This window comes from Tachyglossus aculeatus, chromosome 4, assembly GCF_015852505.1.
Source record: "Tachyglossus aculeatus isolate mTacAcu1 chromosome 4, mTacAcu1.pri, whole genome shotgun sequence".
Taxonomy (NCBI): domain Eukaryota; kingdom Metazoa; phylum Chordata; class Mammalia; order Monotremata; family Tachyglossidae; genus Tachyglossus; species Tachyglossus aculeatus.
Genome location: NC_052069.1, coordinates 40,490,078 through 40,512,422, shown reverse-complemented (window position 1 = coordinate 40,512,422; position 22,345 = coordinate 40,490,078). Strand labels below are relative to the sequence as shown.

General features: G+C 43.1%; 1 protein-coding gene across 1 annotated transcript in view; it reads right to left on the bottom strand.

The window, feature by feature from the left end:
* HS2ST1 (heparan sulfate 2-O-sulfotransferase 1) overlaps positions 1-22,345 on the bottom strand; it is a 225,589-nt gene that overhangs the window by 14,199 nt on the left and 189,045 nt on the right. Inside the window, exons 3-4 of the mRNA XM_038745855.1 lie at positions 18,536-18,621; positions 1,714-1,852 (exon numbers count right to left, since the gene is read on the bottom strand). Of these exons, the coding sequence (XP_038601783.1) occupies positions 1,714-1,852; positions 18,536-18,621 (225 nt within the window). The remainder of the gene's footprint in view (positions 1-1,713; positions 1,853-18,535; positions 18,622-22,345) is intronic.

Sequence of the window (22,345 nt, the reverse complement as noted above, 5' to 3'; positions counted from 1 at the left end):
ACATTGTGAAGTGTGAACCAATACGGTCTGGTGACAGATTGAATATATGGGTTGAATGATAGAGATGAGTCGAGGATAACAGCAAGGTTATGGGCTTGTGAAACAGGGAGGGAGCATACAAAGACAGGAAAATCACAGGGTAGGACAAGGTTTGGATAGGGAGATAAGGAGTTCTGTTCTGTATATGCTGCAGTTTGAGTGCCATACAATGAAACTGATTCAGTACCACAGAAGTTTCCTTTCAGAAACACGCATGCCTCTTGAGTATACGAAAATATCGGAGAGGCATGATTGTTTTTGCAGCAATGCCGGCAGTTTGTGCTACCACTGAACTGTTCTTGTTAGACTCCCAGACAAGGTAAAAATTCCAAAAAAAACCTCCAAGCAGAAGTATGGCAGATGTACTTGCTGCCACCATTGGCTCTCCAAAATCCAGGCCTGGGTCAGTAGCCCAGCAAGTAGCCCAGCATCACCACAGCACACATTTCTATGATGGTCACAGGTGTGCGTGTGTGTGTCTATGTGTGCGTGATGTGGGAATACAGACAGGGAGCTACTTTAGCTGACACTTCAGGACCATAAGTGGGGTCCCTAAGCAGCGTGGCTCAGTGGAAAGAGCCCGGGCTTGGGAGTCAGAGGTCATGGGTTCTAATCCCAGCTGTGCCACTTCTCAGCTGTGTGACTTTGGGCAAGTCACTTAACTTCTCTGGACCTCAGTTACCTCATCTGTAAAATGGGGATGAAGACTGTGAGCCCCACATGGGACAACCTTGATTACCTTGTATCCCCCTCAGTGCTTAGAACAGTGCTTGGCACATTGTAAGCGCTTAACAAATACTAAGATTATTATTACTATAAGGCTACAGTTTCTAAAAGAATTTGGAAATGCCTGCAGAACAAGGGTGTGTGTGTGCGCATGTGTGTGTATGTGTGTTTGTATGTGATGGGAAAGAGGGGAAGACAGACAGGGAACTATTTCAGCTGACACATCAGGACCGTAAGGCTATACTTCTAAAATAATTTGGAAATGCCCGCAGGATGGGGTGGAGGGGAAGGGGAGGGTGGTGGTGTGTTTCTATGTTGGGGGGGGGGGGGGGGGGAGAGGTGTGTGTGTGTGTGTGTGTGTGTGTGTGTGTGTGAGAGAGAGAGAGAGAGAGACAGAGAGAGAGACAGAGAGAGAGAGAAAGAAAAAGACAGAGAGGGAGTTACTTCAGGTGACATGTCAGGTCCGTCCAAATAATTTGGAAATGCCTGCAGGACGAGGTGGGATGGGGGAATATGGTGGTGGTGTGGGTGTGTGGGGGAGAGAGAGAAAGAGACAGGGAGTTACTTCAGATGACTCATCAGGACTGTAAAGAATTTGGAAATGCAGGCAGGACAAGTTATCTCCACCAAGACTAAGATTTCTGAAATGACTACTCTTTTCTTTCAAAAAATCAGTGTACTGCTTTTCATTAAGGAAGGAGAATATCAAGTACATAAACCACTGTTTCACACCAATAACCAACAATCTGAAGAGACAACTGTGAACAGGACCACGAGGGGCTGCAACATCAAACTTAAACGAGTCATCAGGCCTTTCATACAGTAGAGTACTCATGACTGGGGGAATTCAAAAAATCATTATCCAAGGGTACACTGCTCAATGCCATTTCTCTTTCAATAAACCAATCACTTCATTTCATTATTATAAATTCAACAAGAAGATATTACCTTTTTATCTCCCTGTTTCCGCCTTCGTAACCCTGGTCTGTAATCATCTCCAAACCGCAGAAAGTAATAGTAAGAAACTAGCCTCTCTATAGGATCCCTTATGACGTTAATGTAAATGGGCTTCTTTTTAACACCAAATCTGAAACATAAATAAAAAGATAAATAAATGACATACCTATAATAAATTATTTGGCTCTTGCCCCTAATAGGATTCATACTACTGCCAATTTGAGATTCAAAATGTATTCTATCTGGACTGATAGAACAGATTTCAATAATGCTTGGGTATGATATAGAGTGGACAAAGAGGAGAATGAAAGCTGACAGGAAAGGAGCAAAAACAAAGATGAAATCTAGTTTCTGGATAAGGTCGTGGAAGGGGCAGCCCACTTCATCGTGTTTCAGAATATGACTAGAAATTTCCTCTCCAACTTGGTGGACTTGGAATTAGCAGAAGAACTTTAATTACCAAGTAGAGCCTCAGAAAGTTCTTTATTACATTCCATTCAGCCACTCATCGGTTGCTGTAAGGAACGGTGAAATATTATTAAACTCTACCACTGAACATATTCTCCCTCTCACTACAATGTCAAGGAAAGGGAGAAGAGGTTCAGTAGCCAAAGATAAATATATACTCCACTTCAAAACATACTGCTGGTGTCCAGGAAACCATTTCCAATCTTCTTTGCTCTTTGCAAATTTCCACACATTTGTAAAGTTCAGAGTACAAGTTCACAATTTGAAGGAGTTAATTTTGCCCCCAAAGAAAGGGCCTTAAAAAACCATCAAAGTTGCCGAATTTGTGGGCGGTTAAAGAGCATGTTCAGTTTCTAATGGACTCCAAGACCTCAATTAATTTTTGGTTGAGTATTTGAAAATTAAGAGCTATGCATTTTCTGTTCTCCTAAAAAGGCAATATAAGATGTGTATCTAATTTAAAAGAGGCAGACAAAATTTTCAAAATCACCAAGCCAATAAGTTGATTAGTTCTGCTAAGAAGTCTCATAATAATCTGAAGTAAAGGTCAATATATAGTTTCCTGAATCCTGGACCTGACAATACTTTTGGGGCTGTGATTTGATATCTAGTCCCACTGTTGCCGAAGGCCAGCACCAAATTTCACTTTTTTCTTTAATGGCTTTTATTAAGCACTTACTATGTGCCAGGCACTATACTAAGTGCTGGAATAGATACAAGGTAATCAGGTTGGACACAGTCCATGTCCCACATGGGGCTCACAGTCTTAATCCCCAATTTACAGATGAGGTAAATGTAGACCAGAGAAGTTAAGTGACTTGTCCAAGGTCCCACAGCACATTAGTGGCCTCCGGAGCCAGGGTTACAAACCAGAGCCATCTGACTCGCAGGCCATGCTCTATCCACTGGACCACGATGCTTCTCAACATCAGGGGAATCAATCAATCAGTGGTATTTACTGAGTGCTTACTGTATGCAGAGCACTTTACTAAGCACTTGAGAGACAGTGCAATATTCCAGAGTTGATAGACAAGTTGGAGAGTTGGAGAACCGTAGGTCCTCCTCCTTCTTAAGAGAAGCAGCGTGGCTCAGCCTCAGTTACCTCATCTGTAAAATGGGGATTAAGACTGTGAGCCCCCCGTGGGACAACCTGATCACCTTGTACCCTCCCCAGCACTTAGAACAGTGCTTTGCACATAGTAAGTGCTTAATAAATGTCGCTATTATTATTATTATTATTATTTGGAGTCAGAGGTCATGGGTTCAAATCCCGGCTCCACCAATTGTTAGCTGTGTGAATTTGGGCAAGTCACAACTTCTTTGGGCCTCAGTTCCCTCATCTGGAAAATGGGGATTACGACTGAGAGCCCCCCGTGGGACAACCGTATCACCTCATATCCTCCTCTGTGCTTAGAACAGTGCTTTGCACATAGTAAGCGCTTAATAAATGCCATCATTATTATTATTATTACTCATCTGCTGCCCTTATCATTTTGCTACAGAACTATTCAGAACATGTTTCCCCACTCCTCATAAAAGTCCAGTGATTACCCATCCATCTTCACATCAAACAGAAACTCCTTATAAGAGGCTTTAAAGTACTCATTCACCTTGCCCCCTCCTACCTTACCTCTCTGATTTCCTACTAAAACACATTCTGCATACTTTGCTCCCCTACTGTCAAACCTACTCACGGTACTTCAGTCTCATCTATCTCACCATCGACCCCTTGCCCACAACCTGCCTCTGGCCTGGAATGCTCTCCCTCTTCATATCTGACAGACAATCAACTCTCCCCACCTTCAAAGCCTTATTAAAAGCACATCTCCTCCAAGAGGTCTTCCCCGACTAAGCCCTCATTTCCTTCTCCCCCATTCCCTTCTGCATCACCCTTGCACTTAGATTTGCAGTGTGAAGAGTAGAGAAGCAGCGTGGCTCAGTGGAAAGAGCCCAGGCTTGGGAGTCAGAGGTCATGGGTTTGAATCCCGGCTCCACCACTTGTCAGCTCTGCGACTTTGGGCAAGTCACTTAACTTCTCTGTGCCTCAGTTCCCGCACCTGTAAAATGGGGATGAAGACTGTAAGCCCCACATGGGACAACCTTGATTACCTTGTATTCACCCAGCGCTTAGAGCTGTGCTTGGCACATAGTAAGTACTTAGCAAATACTAACATTATTATTATTTGCACCCTTTATTCACCCCTCCCTCAGCCCCACAGCTCTTATGTACATATCCGTAATTCATTTACTTATATTAATGTCTGTCTCCCCCTCTAGACTGTAGGCTCACTGCGGTCAGAGAATATGTCGACAAGCTCTGCTATACCGTACTCTCCCAATTGCTCAGTACAGTGTTCTACACACAGTAAGCATTCAATAAATACACAGTAAGTGTTCAATAAATATGACTGACTGATTGACTCACCTGAAAGACCACCACTCTCCCTACCTTCAAAGCCCTATTAAAATTACATCTCCTCCAGAAAACCTTGCTCGCTGTGGGCAGGGAATGTGTCTACCAACTGCGTTATATTGTACTCTCCCTAGCGCTCAGGACAGTGCTCTCTACACAAAACAAGTGCTCAATAAATATGACTGATTCCCTGATTAACCTCTCATCTACCCATCCAACTACCCCTTCTGCATCACTTAAGCACTTGGGTCTGTATCACCTAAGCACTTTGATACCAACACCCAGCCCCACTACACTTATGTACATAACCCTATATTCTCCTGCTTCCCCTAACTGTAATTTATTTTAATGCCTGTCTCCTCCACTAGACTGTAAGCTCCTTGAAGGCAAGGATTGCGTCTACTGACTCTTTTGTACTGTATGTTCCCAAGTGCTTAGTACAGTGCTCTGTCCAAAATACGTACTCAATAAATACCATTGATTTTAGAATGTTGTAGACAGAGGAGCAGATGTTCTGAAGCGAGTTAGAAACAGCTCTTGGTTCCAAGGAGGCACTGAAATCAGTTACTGAAACCCCTGCCATCATCAGAATTACATAGACTGAATGGAAAAATCCAGATTTCTGAATCAGGCTAGAGTCCCTGATGACTATGGCTATCAAATTTCACAAAAGTGAGAAAACTATAGCACTTAGTACAGTGCACTGCACACAGTATGTGCTCAATAAATATGATTGATTGAATGAATGAATACTTGGCATGTGTATCTTCTTGGTTTTAACTGAATTTTCTGTCACTTGTATCTAAGATTTTACTCTTTAATTTATTGTATATTTGGCAATTGTGCCCACTTGCGCCGTCTCTATTATATCGAAAGCTACTTGAGTGGAGGTACTCTGTCTTCCACTTCTACCATATGTGCTCCATGCATCTGGCGAGGTAGATAGACCATGGGCCTGGGAGTATAAGGTCATGGGTTCTAATCTCCGCTCTGCCACTTGTCTGCTGTGTGACCTTGGGCAAGTCACTTCACTTCTCTGGGCCTCAGTTACCTCATCTGTAAAATGGGGATTGAGACTGTGAGCCCCTTGTGGACTGTGTCTAACCTGACAAAACTTGTATCTACCTCTGTGCTTAGTACAGTGCCTGGCACATAGTAAATGCTTAACAAATAATAATAGTAATAATAATAATTGCATTATAGCATTCTCTTCACAGAATTCGGTGCTCAACAAATGCTGGTGCCGATAAGCCCACTGTGGACAGGGACTATCTCTCTTTATTCCAGTATTGTATTTTCTAAGCGCTTAGTACAGTGTTCTGCACACAGTAAGCGCTCAATAAATAGGACTGAAAGAATGAATGATTTAGAATGCTGCAAACAGCCAATCATAAGGGAATAACTTCAGAACCAACGCTGGTTCGGCAAAATATGGCTGATGATGGGGGGTAAGAAGCCCACAAAATTCTGTTTACTGAGAAAGCCTCTTCTGGCCTAAAATATTGAGTTATTGTTGCTTTGTAAATTGGCTTACACTTAGTAAAGCACTTAGAGGTTTATTCTATTTTCTTGACATTTCTACTTACCGATTCACACGGCATGCTCATGGGAGCTGAAAACAGTCATATGGGTGATGGCAGAAATTTAAAATAAAAATGAAAGTTTGACATAAACATGAGTCACAGATATATTTAAAATCAGGAAACATTAAGACAGCTGCTGCTTCAACTACTGGAATTCAGCTATTAAATCAAGGTCATGTGACCTGTGGTAGCTCCAATAAAAACTCTTAAGAGAGGCTAATTGAAAACACAGTGCAATTAGTCCTGGAACTTCTTTAAAAGATATAACAAAACACTAAAGTTTTCTGCAACACTGTTCTTAGAAAGAAATCATGCAAATTTCACTTCTCTTTTGGTTGACAATCTATCATTTTGAATTGATGAATGTCTTGATGGGAATTTTTGAGAGCTAAGGGTTTGATTTTTTTTTAGACAAAATGGACCAATTTCTAGAAAACAATGTGAGTTTAACAAGACGAGCAAGGTAATAATAATAATAATAATAACAATGATGGCATTTATTAAGCGCTTACTATGTAAAAAAGCACTATAGTGGACAAAGTGGAGAAAAATCTTTAGTATGGACATTTTCACTAGGCAGATGATTATAAAAGAACTATGTGACAATTTCTGTAGCTGTGATTTACTTTTGTGAACCATTTGAGAAATTACTTCTTTTCAAAAGGGTCCTATCTGGCTTAAATTTACACAATCTACTTTCCAAGTGTGCTTCATTTTTAGATATTTAAAATGTTTCCAATTAAAATAAATAGATCAACTCTGCAAAGTAAACAGAAAAGTCCTGAGGGAAAGTGACCCAACAAAGAATAGGAAGGGCAAGATAAATAACAAAAGTAGAAAAAGGAGCATAAATATGAAAATAGATTATTTTACTCTATCCTCCCAAGCTAACCCTCTAACTATACCTTATTCTCAGCTCTCCCTGCCACCATTCCTTCCCACCAGCTGTTACCTCAACCTGCAATGCTCTTCCTCAACCAATTCCCTCCTGACGTTCATAACTCCCATAAAATCCCATCTCTTTCAAATAGCCTGAGTCAGATCAACCCAACAGCCATCTCTAAAGGCATTTACATACTTATTTATACCCCCCTTGGCATTTATGCATGAATGTGTCAAGTCAATTGAAAAATAATTTATTTTGATCAATCCATTTGTAAATAGCTTATGTCTGATTCCCCTATTAAAGCACAAACTGCTTTTGGGCAGGAAATTCTTTACCAAGTGCTTAGTAAATTGGAAATCAAAGAAATGCCATAATACCATAATATGGCCTAAATGACATAACTATTACCCCTACTCCTACTCCTGTCTCTCCACAGGGAAAAAATAATCCCCCAAAATGTATTTTGTATGGAGACATTATACCTCTGCGTTCTAGTTTAGAGAAGCAGCGTAGCTTAGTGGAAAGAGCATGGGCTTGGGAGTCAGAGGACGTTGGTTCTAATTCCGGTTCCACCCCTTGTGTGACCTTGGGCAACTCACTTAACTTCTGTGTGCCTCAGTTACCTCATCTGTAAAATGGGGATTAAAAGTGTGAGCCCCACGTGAGACAACTTTATTAGCCTGTATCTAACCCACCGCTTAGAACACAGCTTAGCATACAGTAAACACTTAATACCATAATAATAATTATTATTATTATTAGTTATCTCTCATACCCCTGACGTGACAGATGCAGATGATGACATTTCCCTTTGAGAATGATGGACAGACTCCGTATTCTCCCTCCTACTTAGACTGTGAACCCCATGTGGGACAAGGTCTGTGTCCCATCTGATTATCCGGTGTCTACCTCAGCTCTTAGTACATGCTTGGTACATAATAAGCCCCTAACAAGTATCACAGATAAAAAAAATGAGCCTTGTTGTTGAGGCTTCAGGATGGAGAACCTGATCGAAGGGGCACTGTGTCCAACCAACCCAATTTGCTTGTATCTATCCCAGCAGTCGCCTTTTCAGGATACTACCTGGAGAGTTTCCAGTACTGTACCAGTCTTGACTACGGAAGGGAGAGTCAAGCACAGGCCTACCCATTCCATTCCGAGCTTGGTCAGTGGCTATAGCAAGTGGAAGGCAATCTACTACAAGTCAAAACTCCCCCTGTGCTGGGCAGCAGCAGCATGGGAGAGAGTTGAGGGCAGAGACTCAAGTTGACTGCGTGGAAGGAGGCAATGCTAAACCACTTCTGGATTTTTACCAAGAAAACTCTATGGATCCACTACCAGAACGACTGCAGATGGAGGTGGGACATTCTGGGAGAGATGTGTCCATGGGGTCGCTATGGGTCAGGAATGACTCGACAGCATAAGATAATCAGAACTAAACACAGTGCCTGGCATATGGCTCAACAAATACTACCATGATTATTCTAGTGATAGCGGTGTGCCCAGCACTATTAACACCCTTTCATTTCTGCCAGGTATGTTACCTCTGGGCGAAGATTTTTTACCACCAGGACCACTTCTGGCCTAAGTGACCCAGCACAGGGCTGGCACGTGCCACATAACCGTAACTCGGCAGGTGGTTGCTTTGGTAACCAGTTTTGGGCAGCCATCACCAAAAGGGCAAAGCCTCAGCAAACATTCCTCTACTTGCAGAACTAAGATTAGAAACCAGGTCTCATGATAGCTCGAAGCTATGCAGTGAGCATGCATGCGTGCACACGCATGAACGCACGCACGCATGCACACACACACACACAAGCACAGACTGAAATGGAGGTCAATATTTGACCCTCTCAATGAAATGAAGATGCTATGTAAAACGAGGAGTACCTTTTTCTATAAATAATTTAAAACGTGAAAACCTTTTGCAGATAGCTTTAAAATAAACAAATTATTTTTCCTTTGGTAGGGCATCTAACAAATTTCACTAACTTCATTCATATGCATATAATGACTCCATTATGTCCTAAGCACTGGAGAATATAAAAGAAAATCAGATTAAACACAGTCCCTGTCCCACACAGAGCTCACATTCTAAAAGGCAGGGGAAGGAGATTTTTTTTTTAATCCTATTTTATAGATAAGAAATACTGGGGTTAAAGTATTCACCTTAGGCTCTTACAGCAGGTAGGGTGGGATAGTTCATCATCATCATCATCATCAATCGTATTTGTGATCAGAAGTCTGGTATCTGATCTCCTGTTCTTTCCAAGGGGCTGAAGTGTCTCCCCAAAATCCATAAAGTTTGGAAAAGTTCTGAGGTCTTATGGGCTCTATCCTCAAACCATTTGTTTCCTCCTTGAGGTCCACTGTTCAGAACATTTGTCGCCAAATGTTTTGCCCTTATTTATTCCACAAAGTCTGAGCCAAACAAGAAATGGTAAAGGTTCTTTGGAAAACAGAAAATTATCCCAAAACAACTGTTCCCTTTTCCCTTCACATAGTCAAGGGCGATGGTAAACTAATGGCTTTTTGTAAAGATTAGTTGGAATCATATTCATTGTGATGGTAATATTATTTGGTGTTTTGCAGTTTGCTTTTAACTGTGTTCTTACAGCAGGCTTTCCTTTTTTTTTTCAGGTCTAGGCAGCTGGAAAGTCAATAGAGAAAAATTTCACTATACTTTCACCTTCAGGATAATGTGAGAGGCACTGATGAAATATCAGCTATATCAAAGTCTCATGTCAGAAATAAAAAGGATTAATCTTTTCCAAAAAGGTTTTAAACTTAACTGCAAGAACATCAGTTTATACCTCTCAGCTTCTTTTTAAGAACAAGTTTTTTTTTTGCCAAAAGCAACTGCAGCACTCAATACATTATTTTAATAATGAATACCAAAAGTATTAGAAAGCAAGCTGCATGAGGAAAAAAATAAATCATTTACGTGAGAGGGTAACAAACATCCAATTCAAGGATAATGCAACCCTGAGGGAAAATATGCTTATGAATGAAGTCAGTGAAATTGGTTAGAGGCCTTTCCAAAGGAAAAATAATTAGTTTATTTTAAAGCTACCTACAAAAAGTTTCCATATTACAATATGAATTATTTATAGAAAAAAGTACACCTAGCTTTTCGTAGAGTCCTCATTTCATTGAGGGGGTCAAATATTGAGGGAGATAAAGGCAAGAGGATTGGTTTCTTCAATACACATGATGATTACGAGATTAGTTTTAAATTCCTTAATTTTTTCCAAAGAGAAAATTTCTTGTGAATTAGTGACCTTAAAATTATAGTTGAAGATACACAGGGACATCTCTTTCTACTCCTTTGTCTTTCAATACTTCAAATTAGACAAATTGAAAAGCTAAAAATTTTAATTAAAGCTGGCACACACCTGGGGGAGCATTCCTTAAAAGCCATGAACACACACTGAAAATCCACCCAGAGATGTCATACATTTAATTAAATAATGCAAGTGGGTATTACTTGCTGAGCAGTGGCTAAATCAGTTCTTGCTCTTCAGTCATTATAACCTCTAATTGCTAGCCACTCTCCTCCAGATCCCTCAAATCTTGTCATGGGACCCGCTCTCAGGTCCTGACACAAGCTGAACATTAAAAAATGGTGAACTATGAATGTGTATGTGAATGTGCCTTTATGGCCACCTCCCACCACGTTTCTTTACCCCCCTCAAATGCTTAGTACAGTGCTTTGCATAGAGTAGGTGCTCAATAAATACGACTGAAAGGGAAGAGTCAAAATGAAGGTAGGTCTCAATTGATCAGCCAATGGTATCATTGTATGCAAAGCCTCAATCCCCATTCCCAGCACTAAGATTAATTTAAAATTAACACTGGGAATATAAGCACACTCCACATTCCCCTCCATGGCAAAGAATAATAATAATAATAATAATAATAATAAATGTGGTATTTAAGTGCTTACACTGCTACATTGCTAAGAACGGTTCTAAGAGCTGGGATTGATACAAGGTAATCAGGTTGGACACAGTCCCTGTTCCACCTGGGGCTCACAGTCCTATTCCCCATTTTACAGATGAGGTAACTGAGGCCCAGAGAATCATAATAATTATAATAGTAATAATGATGATGGTATTAAGTGCTTATTATGTGCCAAGCACTGTTCTAAGTGCTGGGGGAGGTACAAGGTGATCAGGTTGTCCCACGTGGGGCTCACAGTCCTAATCTCCATTTTACAGATGAGGTAACTGAGGCCGGGAGAAGTGAAGTGACTTTCCCAAGGTCACATGGCATACATACGGTGAAGCCGGAATTAGAAGCCACCTCCTCTGAGTCCCAAGACCATGCTCTTTCCACTACTCCACGAGTGAAGAACGAGAGAGAGAAGCACACTGCTGCTCAAGAAGGGACTGGAGTTTTCACATTTTTCACTCATTCATTCATTCAATTGTATTTATTGAGCACTTGCTGTGTGCAGAGCACTGTACTAAGCGCTTGGGAAGTACAAGTTGGCAACATCTAGAGACGGTCCCTACCCAACAGCGGGCTCACAGTCTAGAAGGGGGAGACAGACAACAAAACAAAACACATTAACAAAATAAAATAAATAGAATAGTAAATGTGCACAAGTAAATAGAGTAATAAATCTGTACAAACATCTATACAGGTGCTGTGGGGAGGGGAAGGAGGTAGGGTGGGGGGAGCGGGAGGAGGGGGAGAGGAAAGAAGGGGCTCAGTCTGGGAAGGCCTCCTGGAGGAGGTGAGCTCTCAGTAGGGCTTTGGAGGGAGGAAGAGAGTTAGCTTGGCCGATGTGTGGAGTAAGGGCATTCCAGGCCAGGAGGAAGACATGGGCCGGGGGTCGATGGAGGGACAGGAGAGAACGAGGCACAGTGAGGAGGTTACCGGCAGAGGAGCGGAAGGTGTGGGCTGGGCGGTAGAAGGAAAGAAGGGAGGTGAGGTAGGAGGGGGCGAGGTGATGGACAGCCTTGAAGCCGAGACTGAGGAGTTTTTGCCTGATGCATAGGTTGATTGGTAGCCACTGGAGATTTCTGAGGAGGGGAGTAACATGCCCAGAGCGTTTCTGCACAAAGATGATCCGGGCTGCAGCGTGAAGTGTAGACTGAAGTCGGGAGAGAGAGGAGGATGGGAGATCAGAGAGGAGGCCGATGCAGTAATCCAGTCGGGATAGGATGAGAGACTGAACCAGCAGGGTAGCGGTTTGGATGGAGAGGAAAGGGCGGATCTTGGCGATGTTATGGAGGTGAGACCGGCAGGTTTTGGTGATGGATTGGATGTGAGGGGTGAATGAGAGTGTGGAGTCGAGCATGACACTAAGGTTGTGGGCTTGTGAGATGGGAAGGATGGTAGTGCCGTCAACAGTGATGGGAAAGTCAGGGAGAGGGCAGGGTTTGGGAGGGAAGATAAGGAGTTCAGTCTTGGACATACTGAGTTTTAGATGGTGGGCAGACATCCAGATGGAGATGTCTTGAAGGCAGGAGGAGACAAGAGCCTGAAGGGAGGGAGAGCAGGGGCACTGATGTAGATTTGGGTGTAATCAGCGTAGAGATGATAGTTGAAGCCATGGGAGCAAATGAGTTCACCAAGGAAGTGACTGTAGATAGAGAGCTTATAAAGAGCTTATCATGGTAGAGAAAAATAATTAGCCAACCTGGGCTTGGGAAATTGATCAATGGTTTCAGCACCCTGAACCATTTTGTAATTTGGCTGGGACTGAAGTCCTGGGATCACTGAAAGGGACTCGTGGGATTCATGCATTATGGATAGGGAATGTCACTGTTCACTGTTGTACTCTTAGAGAAGCAGCATGGCTCAGTGGAAAGAGCCCGGGCTTTGGAGTCAGAGGTCATGGGTTCGAATCCCGGCTCCACCACATGTCTGCTGTGTGACCTTGGGCAAGTCACTTAACTTCTCTGAGCCTCAGTTCCCTCATCTGTAAAACGGGGATTAAGACTTTGAGCCCCCCGTGGGACAACCTGATCACCTTGTATCCCCCAGGGCTTAGAACAGTGCTTTGCACAAAGTGAGCACTTAACAAATGCCATCATTAATTAATCACTCATTAATCATTAACTAATGACTAACCAATGATTAATTAATGATTAATCATTAATTAATTACATTATTAATTAATTGGGGGAGTACAGTATAACTATATCCCAATATAACAAACACCTACCCTGCCCACAAGAAGCTTACAGTCTAGTTCTCTCATTCTCTAGTTCTCTAGAGAACCAGACTTAAGCTCTTTGTGGGCAGGGATCATGTCTACCAACTGTATTTTGCTCTCCTAAGTGCTTAGTAAGTGCTCAATAAGGATTATGGTTTCCTCTCCTCCTCCTCCCCTTCCTCCCCCTCCCCATCCCCCCTGCCTTACCTTTTCCCCTCCCCACAGCACCTGTATATATGTATATATGTTTGTACATATTTATTACTCTATTTTATTTGTACATATTTATTCTAATTATTTTATTTTGTTAATATGTTTTGTTTTGTTCTCTGTCTCCCCCTTCTAGACTGTGAGCCCACTGTTGGGTAGGGACCGTCTTTATATGTTGCCAACTTGTACTTCCCAAGCGCTTAGTACAGTGCTCTGCACACAGTAAGTGCTCAATAAGTACGATTGAATGAATGAATTAATTACTCTCCCAAGCATCTAGTACAGTGCTCTGCACACAAAAAGCACTCAATAAATGACTGAATGAACTGAATGAATGAATGACACTGTAGACCCCCACGGACAACCCTTGTAAGACTTTCCCAGAGTCTGACCCCCATCTCACCAACATGGGGGTGGGTGAACATCTCTACTTGGATGTCCTCCCATCACCGCAAGTTTAACACGTCCGAAACAGAATTCCTGATCTTCCTGCCCAAACCCTGTCCCCCCCATGACTTTCCTATCACGGTCGACGGCACCACCATCCTTCCTGTCTCACAAACCCATAACCTTGGCATTATCCTTGACTCCTCTCTTTCAATCCACATATTCAATCCATCACTAAATCCTGTCGGTTCCACCTTCACGACACTGCTAAAATCCGCCCCTTTCTCTCCACCCAAACTGCTACCACGTTAATACAGTCACTCATCCTAACGCGCCTGGATTACTGCATCAGCCTCCTTGCTGACGCCCCAGCCTCCTGTCTCTACCCACTCCAGTCCATAGTGCACTCAGTTTTCCGGATCATTTTTATTCAAAAACATTCAAGGCATATCTCCCCACTCCTCAAAAAACTCCAGTTGTTGACCATTCACCTCTGCATCAGACAAAATCTCCTTACCATTGGCTTTAAAGCAGTCCATCACCTTGCCCCCTCCTACCTCAGCTCGCTACCCCCTCTACTACAACCCAGCATACACACTTCACTCGAGTGCTAAGCTCACTATGCCTTGATCTCATCTATCTCTCTGCCGACCCCTGGCCCACATCCTGTCTCTGGCCTGGAAGACCCTCCCTCCTCAAATCCAATGGACAATTACTCTCTCCTGCTTCAAAACCTTATTGAAAGCACATCTTCTCCAAGAAAGCTTCCATGACTAAGCCCCTTTTCCTCTTCTCCCACTCCCTTCTGGATCGCCCTGACTTGCTCCCTTTGTTCTTCTCCCTACCCAACCTCACAGCACTTTTGGCACATATCTGTAATTTCTTTATATTCATGTCTGTTTCCCCTCTCTAGACTGTAAACTCATTGTGGGAAGGGAATGTGTCTGTTTATTGTTGTATTGTACTCTCCCAAGTGCTTAGGGCAGTACTCTGCACACAGTTTGCGCTCAATAAACATGATTGAATGAATGAATGAGGTGTAATGTGGCTTAGTGGATAAAGCATGGGCCTAAGAGTCAAAAGAACTTGGGTTCTAATCTAGGCTCTGCCACTTGTCCACTGTGCGATGTTGGGCAAGTCACTTCACTTCTCTGTGCCTCAGGCACCTCATCTGTAAAATGGGGATTAAGACTGTGAGACCCATGTGGGACATGTACCGCCCTGATTAGCTTGTATCTTCCCCAGTGTTTAGAACATTGCTCGACACATAGTAGTTAGTGCTTAACAAATACCGTTTAAAAAAAAAAAAGAGCAGGCAATTGGGAGTCAGGTGACATGGACTCAAGTCCCAGCTTCACTGATCGCTTCCTGGGCCAGTGACTTGGGCACATCATCTAACTTCTCTGGGCCTCAATTTCCTCACCTGTAAATTGGGGATAGAAGACCTGTTCTCCCTACCTCTAAGACTGAAACCCCATGAGAGAGGAATTCTGTCCGATTTGATTATCTTGTATTTACCCGTTGTTTACCAGACAGTAAGGGCTTAATAAATGCCATCATCATCATGATTATTATTACAACAAGCACTGTGGACTAATGGATGAAGCATACATCTGGGAGTCAGAAGAACCTGGGGACTAGTAACAGCTCTGCCACTTGTGAACTTGGGCAAGTCACTTCACTTCTCTAGAGAAGCAGTGTGGCTCAGTGGAAAGAGCATAAGCTTGGAGTCAGGGGTCATGGGTTCAAATTCTGGCTCTGCCATTTGTCAGCTGTGTGACTTTGGGCAAGTCACTTAACTTCTCTGTGCCTCAGTTACATCATCTGTAAAATGGGGATTGAGATTGTGAGTACCAAGTGGGACAACCTGATCACCCTGTATCCTCCCAGCACTTAGAAGAGTGCACACAGTAAGCGCTTAACAAATGCCATTATTATTATTATTATTCTCTGTGCCTCAATTTCCTCAACTGCAAAACAGGGAATCAATACCTATTCTTCCTCTCAGACTGTGAGCCCCATGAATGACAGGGACTGTATCTCACTTCATTAACTTGTATTTACCCCAGGGCTTAAAACGGTGCTTGACACATAGTAAGCACTTAACCAATACCATTAAAAGAAGATAAAAAAGAAGGGGAGTGCCTGGCACATGAAGATTTTTAACTGAAGAACATTTTGCAAGGTGGCCAGGCACCTGACAGGAATCCTGAAAGTACTGAGCATTGAAGACCACAGTAGCTGCTAGATCCTGGCACTATGGCACAGGATTGGCATTACGCTGCTGTCATTTCAGCCCTAAATTGGCCCTGCACTTGAAACTCTTTCATGCACTTGGCAATCTACTAGGGTAGATTCCCTGGAGCAGATTCTCAGTCCCAAACTCTTCCTGACGATGCAAAAGACCAGAAGTCACGGGTCCACGCTGCCCACTGCTTTCGATAGTAGACTCCATCACCTCTGAAAGAGCTGGACTTGCCTGTATCTTAATAATAACAACAATAATAATAATAGTAATAATGGTATTTGCTAAATGCTTATTACGTGTCAAGAACTGTTCTAAGCGCTGGGGTACATATAAGCTAATCAGGTTTGACAGAATCCCTGTCCTGCTTGGGGCTCACAGTCTTAATCCCCATTTTACAGATGAGGTAACTGAGGCACAGAAAAATTAAGTGACTTGCCCAAGGTCACGCAGCAGACAAGTGGTGGGGCTAGGATTAGAACCCAGGTCTTTCTGACTTCCAAGCCGTGCTCTACCCATTACGCCATGTTGCTTCCAAGTGGCCCAGAGGTATTACATTTTGCTGTAGAGAAGCAGAGTGGCGTAGTGGAAAGAGCTCGGGCTTGGGAGTCAGAGGTTGTGAGTTCTAATCCCGCTTCTGCCACTTGTCTGCTGTGTGACTTTGGGCAAGTCACTTGACTTCTCTGTGCCTCAGTTACCTCATCTGTAAGATGGGGATTAAGACTGTGAGTCCCACATGGGACAACCTGATTACCTTGTATCTTCCCCAGCGCTTAGAACAGTGCTCAGCACATGGTAAGAACTTAACAAATGCCATCGTTATTATTATTATTATTTACAAGGGTAGTGCCCTTCTGAGGCTTTGATATTTTGGTAGTTGAAGTTTTGCGGAGAATAAGGATCGGGGCATCAGGCCAGAGCCACTCTTGGGTCTCAAAGTCTAGGAATACTCATTGTTGGGGCTTTTTTTTTGCCCCCCCACACCTGAAAGCAATTCCAAATAAATGCCGCTAAGTGCGTGAACAGATGGAAGAGTGCGTGTGTGATCTCCGCAGCTTAGCAAATTCTCCAGGAATCTTCTTGGTTGCACAAATCATCATCATCATCAATCGTATTTATTGAGCGCTTACTGTGTGCAGAGCACTGTACTAAGTGCTTGGGAAGTACAAGTTGGCAACATATAGACACAGTCCCTACCCAACAGTGGGCTCACAGTCTAAAAGGGGAGACAGAGAACAAAACCAAACATACTAACAAAATAAAATAAATAGAATAGATATGTACAAGTAAAATAAATGAATAAATAGAGTAACAAATATGTACAAGCATATATACATATATACAGGTGCTGTGGGGAAGGGAAGGAGGTAAGATGGGGGGGGATGGAGAGGGGGACGAGGGGGAGATGAAGGAAGGGGCTCAGTCTGGGAAGGCCTCCTAATAATGGCATTTGTTAAGCGCTTACTATGTGCCAGGCACTGTTCTAAGCGCTGGGGGGATACAAGGTGATCAGGTTGTCCTACGTGGGGGCTCACAGTCTTAATCCCCATTTGAAAGATAACGGAGGCACAGAGAAGTTAAGTGACTTGCCCAAGGTCACACAGCAGACATGTGGCAGAGCTGGAATTCGAACCCATGACCTCTGACTCCAAAGCCACAAATGGGGTTCAGAGGTTCTCAGAAACAGTCCCCGGGTACTGTGGGCAAGGCTACTGCTTTGCCAAATCTCTGGGTGGCAATCAGGATGGAGTAAAGCTCGTGGGAATATTCCCTCCTCCCGTCATCCCCCACCGAGAGCAATCTAACTTGTGACAGAGAAACTCTATTTCCACAGGCAAAACACAGAGGCACAATCATTATTTCCTTTTGCTTGTTAGCCCATTAGACTTTTCAATGTACAACTCTATGCCACATCACCTCAAGGTGACCTCGCTGCAGAGCAGCAGAAAGCTGCACCCTTCTAAGTTGGTGATTTGGGCTTGATAATGTGGGGACAGACTTTGCTTCCAAACCTTTCAGTCAATGAGGCATAACCCGGTAATTTCCTCTGCCTCAACGCAGAAACCCTGTTCCCAAGCCAGCTTGGCATATTTCATTCACCCAGGGTCTAGCACTAGGGACGTAGTCTACTGTGGTCCTTTCCCGGGGGTCACATATGAAGCAGAATGTAAGACTGACGAGGACATAAAATTTTAAGAGGAACAACGCCTGAAGGAAATTGAGAATAAAGTCAGTGTAATTCGGACAAGAAAATTACCAATGTATGAACACTAGAGGGCAGTAATATATAAGAGGGTTCAAAATATCATTCACTAGAATTTCCTACAGAAGCCAGTGATTTGTTTTTGAATCACATTGGGAAAATTACCATCGTAATATCGTCCCCTGTTTATGCACTCTGTAGCTGTAAGAGTAGCAAATATTCTAAATCATACCAACCCTCGCCACTTACTTCGCAAAATCCAAATATGAAATGTGGCCATGGTAAAATCCCGGCTTCATCTCCTTCCAGGACGTTACGTTCTTCACAAATCGCACCTGAAAACAAAGAACATGTTCAGTACTTCGGGACAATTAAAAATATTCCTTACCTCTGTTCACTCATTCATTCAATCGTATTTATTGAGCGCTTACTGTGTGCAGAGCACTATACTAAGCGCTTGGGAAGTACAAGTATGTACCATTTGTGGTTTCCAAACAAGACTTAAAGCCATTCACAAAGAACATATTCAGTACTTCGGAACAACTGAAAACATTCCTTACCTATGTTCATTCATTCATTCATTCAATCGTATTTATTGAGCGCTTACTGTGTGCAGGGCACTGTACTAAGCGCTTGGGAAGTACAAGTATGTCCCATTTGTGGTTTCCAAACAAGACTTAAAGCCATTCACAAAGAACATATTCAGTACTTCGGAACAATTAAGAATACTCCTTACCTATGTTCATTCACTCATTCATTCAATCGTATTTATAGAGCGCTTACTGTGTGCAGAGCACTGTACTAAGCACTTGGGAAGTACAAGTATGTCCCATTTGTGGTTTCCAATCAAGACTTGAAGCCATTCGCATTGCTTTGACAAGAACAGGGCTTCAAAAGCATGCAATTAAGTCCCTCACAGAGAGATTCATTCATTCATTAATTCAATCGTATTTATTGAGCGCTTACTGTGTGCAGAGCACTGTACTAAGCACTTGGGAAGTAAAAGTTGGCAATATATAGAGACGGTCCCTACCCAACAGCGGGCTCACGTGAGAATAATTCTTTTAGAAGTGTGGAGCTTCTGACTTTACATAGACAGCTACTGATGTGTTTTTATTTATTTATTTACTTGTACATACCTATTCTACTTATTTTATTTTTTTAATATGTTTTGTTTTGTTCTCTGTCTCCCCCTTCTAGATTGTGAGCCCACTGTTGGGTAGGGACTGTCTCTATATGTTGCCAAATTGTACTTCCCAAGCGCTTAGTACAGTGCTCTGCACACAGTAAGCGCTCAATAAATACGATTGATTGATTGAAAGCGAGAGTGAAAAACAATGTGGAAGGCATAATGCAAACATCTATAATGCAGTACACTGCAGAGAACAAAATACCTGTAGCATTTCAATGCTTTTCATTCATTCACTCCTATTTATTGAGCGCTTACTGTGTGCAGAGCACTGTACTAAACACTTGGAAAGTACAAATCTGCAACATATAGAGACGGTCCCTACCCAGCAATGGATTCACAGTCTAGCTAGCAGATCACATTGCAGTACAGGTCTGCTCTGATGCATATTAAAAGTGCATTCCTCTTCAAAGCTTATTACAAAAAAAAAAAAAATTTAAGCCCAAAAGCTTAACCTGGTAACCTAGATCCAGATTAAAAAAAATAATACCTTTATACAAAAACTGATTAAGGCAGAAACAGACCCTAGTCAAATTTCAGAAAAGATAAGAGCAGTCCCCACAGCAAGATGATAACCACGGCCTACAGAATTACAGTTCTAATCAAACGTTAGGCAAACACTGATCATTTGCCTTTGGCAAAACGTCAAAAAGTAACAGTAAACTGGTTAATATGCAGGTCTCAAATGGTAAAATCTCTGTCCAAGCTAGCATAGTAATACAAAGCAGCGGACAAATTTCAGTATCACCAGGTGCCAGACTGTGATATGCCATTTTGAAAATGGAAAATTAAATTGATTTCCTAGGGTAAATCACTCACATGAAAAACGGCAAATAGTTAAGGATCCTTTCCTGGAGATTGGTTACACAGCCAGAAACAAATCTGTATTTAAGTTAAGGACAGTGAGATACGACCTCGGCTACTAATGCAGAGAACTGCCAATTGCCAATCGATCCATCTTATGTTCAGTGTTTTTTTTTGCATAGCGCTAGTCACAAGGAGCGTGGCTCAGTGGCAAGACCACGGGCTTGGGAGTCAGAGGTTGTGGGTTCTAATCCCAGCCCCACCACTTATCAGCTGTGTGACTTTGGACAAATTGCTTAACTTCTCTGTGCCTCAGTTACCTCATCTGCAAAATGGGGATTAATACTGTGAGCCCCACGTGGGACAACCTGACTACCTTGTATCCCCCCCAATGCTTAGAACAGTGCTTGGCACATAGTAAGCGTTTAACAAATACAAAAAAAGGAAGTATCACAGAGCATTTCACAGCCTGAGTCTAGAAATACACAGAAGGAAACTGCAGGGTGTAGCAAGGCAATATCTGAAGATAGGGGTAATAGTCAAGTTTGGGGGAGATTTAACTGGGAAAAAAAGCCTAATGGCATACATCCTTTTTCTTTTCGGAGGTCTAGATCCCAGGGGCTATACGACATGAAAATGCATCCCAAGACAGTCCAGGACCAGAACAGACTTGGCTTGAACCTCAACAGTACAACTGAAATGGATGGCTCGGAAATCTGGACAGTCAACTGGTTGCTTGCCTTATTCCACTGAGCTCTGAATTGGCAGCTCTCCGTGTCTCACTGCACACTCGGAAAATCAGTCTGACCACTCCTAGTAATAATAATAATAACTGTGGTATTTAAGTGCTTACTATGTGCCAGCCACTGTTCTAAATGTTGGGGTGGATGCAAGCAAATTCATTCAATCATTCATTCAATCGTATTTATTGAGCGCTTACTGTATGCGGACCACTGTACTAAGCGCTTGGGAAGTACAAGTTGGCAACATAGAGAGACGGTCCCTACCCAACAACGGGCTCACAGTCTAGAAGGGGGAGACAGACAACAAAACACAACATGTGGTCAGGTGTCATCAGAATAAAGAGAAGTAAAGTTAGATGCACATCACTGACAAAATAAATGGAATAGTAAATATGTACAAGTAGAATAGAGTAAAAAATCTGTACAAACATATATACAGGTGCTGTGGGGAGGGGAAGGAGGTGGGGGTAGATGGGGAGGGGAAGAGGAAAAAGGGGGCTCAGTCTGGGAAGGCCTCCTGGAGGAGGTGAGCTCTCAGTAGGGCTTTGGAGGAAGGAAGACAGCTAGCTTGGACAATGTGTGGAGAAAGGACATTCCAGGCCAGGAGGAAGACATGGGCCGGGGGTCGACGGCGGGACAGGCAGGAACGAGGCACAGCGAGGAAGTTAGCGGCAGAGGAGCAGAGGGTGAGGGCTGGGCCGTAGAAGGAAAGAAGGGAGGTGAGGTAGGAGGGGGCGAGGTGATGGAGGGCCTTGAAACCGAGAGTGAGGAGTTATTGCCTGATGCGTAGGTTGACTGGTAGCCACTGGAGATTTTTGAGGAGGGGAGTAACATGCCCAGAGCATTTCTGCACAAAGATGATCCGGGCAGCAGCGTGAAGTATAGATTGAAGTGGGGAGAGACAGGAGGATGGGAGATCAGAGAGGAGGCTGATGCAGTAATCCAGTCAGGATAGGATGAGAGATTGAATCAGCAGGGTAGCAGTTTGGATGGAGAGGAAAGGGCAGATCTTGGCGATGTTGCGGAGGTGAGACCAGCAGGTTTTGGTGACGGATTGGATGTAAGGGGTGAATGAGAGAGCGGGATCGAGGATGACACCAAGGTTGCGGGCTTGTGAAACAGGAAGGATAGTAGTGCCGTCAACAGTGATGGGAAAGTCAGGGAGAGGGCAGGGTTTTTGGGAGGGAAAATAAGGAGTTCAGTCTTGGACATATTGAGTTTTAGATGCCGGGCAGACATCCAGATGGAGATGTCCTGCAGGCAGGAGGAGACACGAGCCTGAAGGGAGGGAGAGAGAGCAGGGGCAGAAATGTAGATTTGGGT